This window comes from Bison bison, unplaced genomic scaffold (genome assembly GCF_000754665.1).
Source record: "Bison bison bison isolate TAMUID 2011002044 unplaced genomic scaffold, Bison_UMD1.0 scf7180017864526, whole genome shotgun sequence".
Lineage (NCBI taxonomy): Eukaryota > Metazoa > Chordata > Mammalia > Artiodactyla > Bovidae > Bison > Bison bison.
In genome coordinates, this window is record NW_011495077.1 from 2034895 (window position 1) to 2040633 (window position 5739).

The 5739-nt window shown below is 52.3% G+C and overlaps 1 protein-coding gene across 1 annotated transcript; it reads left to right on the plus strand.

Moving 5' to 3' along the window:
• Window positions 1–1922: 1922 nt before the first annotated feature.
• IL25 (interleukin 25) lies at window positions 1923–4409 on the plus strand. The gene is made up of 2 exons (XM_010831297.1): window positions 1923–2164; window positions 4154–4409. Exons 1-2 carry the CDS (start codon window positions 1923–1925, stop codon window positions 4407–4409), a joined length of 498 nt encoding a protein of 165 aa, XP_010829599.1.
• The last annotated feature ends 1330 nt before the right edge of the window (window positions 4410–5739 follow it).

The window sequence follows — 5739 nt, forward strand, 5'->3', positions numbered from 1 at the left end:
TTCTTTGGGTCTCAGTTTCTTCATCTTGACATGGGGACAGTAATTTCCATCTCATGGTTTTATTATAAAGGTAAAACTAGCTGATGCATGTGCAGGGCTTGGCACCCTCCTGGCACATGATCTCAGGAGCTGAGGGGGCGGATGGAAGTGAGAGGGTGTGGGAGCACAGGGCCAGAGAGTGGGCCAGTGGGAGTGGGGCAATGTATTCCTGGCCCCAGTGCTCTTCCTAAGTGGCCCTGCTCTCCTAGCCATCACCTGTTGACCCTAAGCTCTCACCGCCCTTCAACTTCCAGGCCCCTCAGAACTCACCAGATCAGCTTGTCCCACTTCCGAATGCCCTCTGACTTCATCATGCCTCTGTTTTAGGGCTGCTTTGCCCTAAAGCATTCAAAAGATTCCTTATCGCTCTGCCATTTGAGTTATTCCTGGTTCCCTTTGTTTATTTCCTGAGTCGTTGGTTACCAAAGGAGTATTTTCTAAGGGAAAGCACATGCAAATCAGGAAACATCACTCTAGAGACGGTGTCTGTATATGAGTGTGTTGGAGTCCGCAGTGGCGGGGGCGGGGTTGGTGAGGGGGTGAGGGGAGTTGTTGAACAAGGATGCAGAGAAAAAGATTGGAGCAAAATAGGCAGAGAGCCCCCCGGATGGGTGGCCCCTGACTGACCTGTGTCTTTGCGGCCAGGCCCAGCTGGAACCTTGCCAGAGCACACATACCCTCTCCTGGCCGACAGTGGTCCATGGACCTGTGACCGCACGGCCTTACCCCACGGCCTGAGAGCAGCAGCTCCCCCTGCCATGCTCCTAAACTAGTGAGTAGGGGTGGGGCAGGCTGATCTGGGAGCTGGGTACTTCTGTTGGCTCTTAGCTAAGGCTGTCACCTTGCCTCTCTTCTTGGTTCTGTCTTCTCATTTGTACCATGGGAACAGTCACTCAGCACTTCTTCCGTCAGACCCTGCACATCCAGCCAACAAATTGTTGGAGTCGAGGCCTTCCTGGCAGCCTATGGGATTAAGCCTGTATCCTGAGTCCAGAGGAGGTCAGGGGATGTACAGAAATGGGAGTGGGTGGCCCTTGGGGAGGGCAAGGGGAAGTTGGGGAGAAATAACAGACATTGGGAAGTCATAGATGATTGTGGTCATAGAAGTTGGGCTCATGGAGGATGAGGAAGGGGTCAGAGAACAAGCAGACAGAGGGAAATGTTTACTAAGGTGGAGGATCCTGAGGACATCTGAGAAGAAAGGGAAGAGAAGAGACAAGACCCTGGGTGGGAGCAGCAGGGATTATAGCAGCAAGGCCTCTTAGAGAGAGTCCTAGTGATGTTCCCTAGTATTGGGTATTAAGTGACCCAACAGAATTCTCATAATGCCTGTTCCCCAAGGCACGGGATAACAGGGTACTATTACTTTGACCCCACGCCCAGTAAAGGGCAAAGAACAAGGTTTACTCAATAGGCTTACGATGATGTTAATCACAACTTCCATGAGTCTAGCATTTAAAGCAGCTTTTGGAAAGACTTACAAGTTTTTTTTTTAGGGGTTTGTTTTGTTTTTTAATCTCAAGTCACACCCTCCAAAAGGTAGTGGAAATAAATTTGAATAAACAAAACAGGTTTGCTGAAAATAAAACCAGGACTCCTAAACTGCTCCAGTCAAACAGCTTCCACAAGGGCTTACTGTCCAGCCAGCGTGGCACTGAGGCTTGGCAAGCAGCATCCAGCATGTACCAGGTAAGTGTGCAGGGGCCTGGCCGGGACGATGCTGAGTGAGGCAGGAGCAGAGATGTGGGTGGGGATGGAGGGAGCTCTCAGTTTTGGGGCTGCGGACCAGATGGGGCATGAATTAGAATCTCAGAGAACAGCTGGGGGAGGGGGCATCCAGACTAGGCAGGAGCAGTTTTCTCACTAGCCTTTTCCTACAGGCAATGGCATTCTTGGCAATGGTCATGGGAACCCACACCCTCTGTTTGGGGTCCCAGAGGTGTTGCACCCACTGGCCCAGCTGCTGCCCCAGCAAAGGACAGAATTCCACTGAGGAGTGGCTGAAGTGGAACAGTGTGCTCATGCCTCCCCCAGAGACCACCAGCCTCGCCCACCACCCAGAACCCTGCAGTTCCAGCAGGGATGGACCCCTCAACAGCCGCTCCATCGCCCCCTGGAGATATGAGTGAGTCTGCCAGCCCCTGCCCCCTCCTAAACGCCTGCTCATGTGCTGGTCAGGATGTGTGTGAGGGACCAGGGGAGTTCCAGCCAACTCCAGCCTATCTGTCCCCCTTTTACCTGAGGGAGGTTATCAAGTTTGGGTGTTAGACAAGGTCTAGCCCTGACACATTTTTGGTGACCTTGGGCCAATCGCTCAGGGGTTCAAAGCTGAGTTTTTTTTCAATCTGTAAAATGAAATAATATTCTATAGCCTAATGATGCAGATCATACGAAACAGTGAAAAATCTAAACAGTACAGAAAATTTAGGTTTTCTTCCTTTCTCCTTTTCCTCTACTTCTTCTCCCCCTCCTCCTCCCTTTCTATCTTTCCTCCTCCTCTCCCTTCTCCTTTTCCTTCCCCTACAATGGCTTTGTTTTTCTAACAAAAATATCAGGGAATAATGTACAATATAGGAACAAACCAGCCCAATACCAAATGTTAGTGTTCTGAGCCATGAATGGGTTCTAATTATACCCTCTTTCTGCTCTGGGGGGACAGTTGGGTGGCTGGACCTCCAGGCTGGTTGTCTTTGATCATGAGCTGTCTTATTCTTTCTCCATGTGCTGCCACATATTATAATTCTCTATTTATGTCATGATGTAAACAAATATTAGAAAGTACTGAAATTGGGACAATGAATTAAAATACTGAAAATTAGTATTCTAGGGGTCCCAAACATATTTCTCCTCCTGTTTCGCACTCTCTTGGGGTATCTGTGTTTCCACCCACTGTAAGTCTATTTCTGGCTTAGCCTTGGCTTTGGGGATTAAAGGAGAAGGTCATTGGCTAGGGAGGGGGCCAGCTTTGATTGAGACTAGATCCAGGATGGAGACTCCAGGCCACTATGCTTTGAAGTGGTCTCAGTAGGCTGGCTAGCTTCTAGACTAAATCTAAAGAGGTTGGGAACCCCTTTGGGGAGGCTGGGTGCCAGACGGCTGACCTGGCCGGGGTCTAGACACCTGGGCTGTGAACCCTTGATAACCACTTGGGCTGGTCTTCCCCGACATGCTTTGCAACATGTGTCACACAAGCTGTTCCTCAGAAAAAAAGTGATGATGTCGAGTAAGTGGGGGGAAAAATGCTGCAGTCCCCACCCACTTAGAGGTTCTCAGCGTGCTCAGCACATTCACAGCGAGAAGTCTGCAGAGAAGACCCCATTAAACTCAATGCTTCCTAGAATCATTTGACCCCAGACCCCTTCCGCTACAGTGTGTTTATCAGGGAATCCACTCTGGGAGATGCTACACTAGCTGAGCCCCAGTTTGCGAAGGCCTGTCTGTTGGGAGGATGGTTTTCCAACCTATTGGCTGTTTCCTACTGAGTTTCTGGAGCACAGACCTTTGGAGCACTGACTTTTCACATCTTCTGGGGGCTATGAAACCTTTTCAGAATAAGTTAATAAGTCTTTCCATACACCCAAACATGTGCTTATTATAATGCACAGTTGGAATCTGGAGGACGGGCAGGACATGGCAGACAGTGGCTCCCTCAGGGGAGTGGGGCTGGTGGGAGACAGACTGTCAGCCTTCACTTCGTGCTTTCTTATACTTGGATAGAAGAGCAATTTTTATTTTAAAATTAAAAAAATACATATATACTAACAAGCACACAAGGCAGCCTGATGCTAGAACCCAGCATATGTATCACATGGAACCACAGCTGGTCTGGTAGAGGCCCCAGGGGAGCTCCCCACCTGGCCCCTCCCTCAGGGCTCCAGGACCATTTGGAAAGTCACTCTTCCATCCCCGACCCTCATAGTTCAGGAGAATAAATCCCAGGGGAGAGGGGGTGACTTGTTCACAGCCACCTGGCTTGTGGGTACCAGAGCTGGAACCGAAGCCACAGAACTGACAGCAGCCCTGGTGTTTCCACCCTGGGTCCTCTCTGCCCCTGGCCGGCCCCCCGGGCTCCTGGCCAGCCTCCCTCCAGGGCCTGACTCTTGCCGCCCCACAGGTTGGACAGAGACTTGAACCGGCTCCCGCAGGATCTGTACCACGCACGTTGCCTGTGTCCACACTGTGTCAGCCTGCAGACGGGCTCCCACATGGACCCCCTGGGAAACTCAGAGCTGCTCTACCACAACCAGACCGTCTTCTACCGGCGGCCGTGCCCTGGACAGCAGGGCGACCACCATGGCTACTGCCTGGAACGCAGGCTCTACCGTGTCTCCTTGGCTTGCGTGTGCGTGCGGCCCCGTGTGATGGCCTAGCTGTGCCGACCATGGCTGGTCCCTGGGCAAACACTGGAGCTGGTTGGACAACCACCTGCTGTGGTGAACCAGGACACCTGAAGGCACAGCCCCTCCAAAGGACCACTCGGAGCAGCAGGATCTTGGGACAGGATGGGGGACCATGGGGGGACTGCACTTTGCACTTTTTGGAGTGGGTGAGAAATGCAGGGCAAATCCAAGGCAGTAGTGGCTGGTTATGGTCCCTGGAAACTGGCATCCTGTCCTTTCCTCCTGGGAAAGGTCTTCAAAGCTCTGCTATGTCTGTCTCTTCTTTCCTCCCACCCCCTGCTGCCCTGGTGCAGCACAGGCACTTTCAGATATTTTTCCCTTCGCCAGTGGAGAGCCCTTCAATTCATTAGTTTGTTCACTGACTTCCCTGGTGGCTCAGAAGGTAAAGCGTATGTCTACAATGCAGGAGACCTGGGTTCAATCCCTGGGTTGGGAAGATCCCCTGGAGAAGGAAATGGCAATCCAATCCAGTACTATTGCCTGGAAAATCCCACGGACAGAGGAGCCTGGTAGGCTACAGTCCACGGGGTCCCAAAGAGTTGGGCACGACTGAACGACTTCACTTTCGACTTTCACTTTCCTTCATTCATCAAACACTTAGTGAGCATCGACTTTGGAGCATCTTTGGAGCATCGACCTTAAACCTCCTGGTGGAGTTGCTAGTCTTTTGACATGAATGCTGCTAAGGAAGAGGCTGTTATTGAGCAGGGAGAGAATTGTTCAAATAAATAATATGTACTTAAAAGTGGCCTAATTTGTCTTTGGCATCCCTGGTGCCTGAGCATCTTGTGGTCCCCAGCCTGGTCCCATTTCCTCCCCACTGTCAGCTCCCACCTACTGCCCTCCGGAGTTTCCGCTGTGGTCCCCCAATCCCTCCCCTTCCCTGGCTCCCTGGGTCAGGCTGCCCTCCTGGCATACTGGAGAAACAGAGGCCCATTGAGGCACTGCAGCAGGCACACAGCGCCCCCTTGTCCCCCCAACAATCTGCCTTTGTCCTCAGTTTTGGCTGCTACAGCTTGGTCCTGAGGGGTGCTGCCTGGGCCGGGATCCAGCTCCCACCCTCCCTGAAAGGAAAAGAGAGAAAGGATGATGAGGAAGAGGGTTAAGGTTAGGGAAGGGAGGACGAAAACTGCCTCAGGCTTGGGTTCTCGGGGAGCTCCTAGCCTGGCACATTTCTCGGCTCACCTCCCAGCTCCTCCCGGTTTTTCCGCAGTCCGCCCCCTCTCCCCTCCTCCCTTCGCCCACCCTCGGCGGGTGGGCGGGGTCAGGCTCCAAGTAGGAGAGCTGACCCCTCCCCTCT

Bases quoted from the DNA above. Each gene is read 5' to 3' on its own strand.
- IL25 (XM_010831297.1), top strand. From the start codon at position 1,923: ATGGCATTCTTGGCAATGGTCATGGGAACCCACACCCTCTGTTTGGGG. The intron at 2,165-4,153 runs GTGAGTCTGCCA...GCCGCCCCACAG, and splicing joins ATCGCCCCCTGGAGATATGA to GTTGGACAGAGACTTGAACC.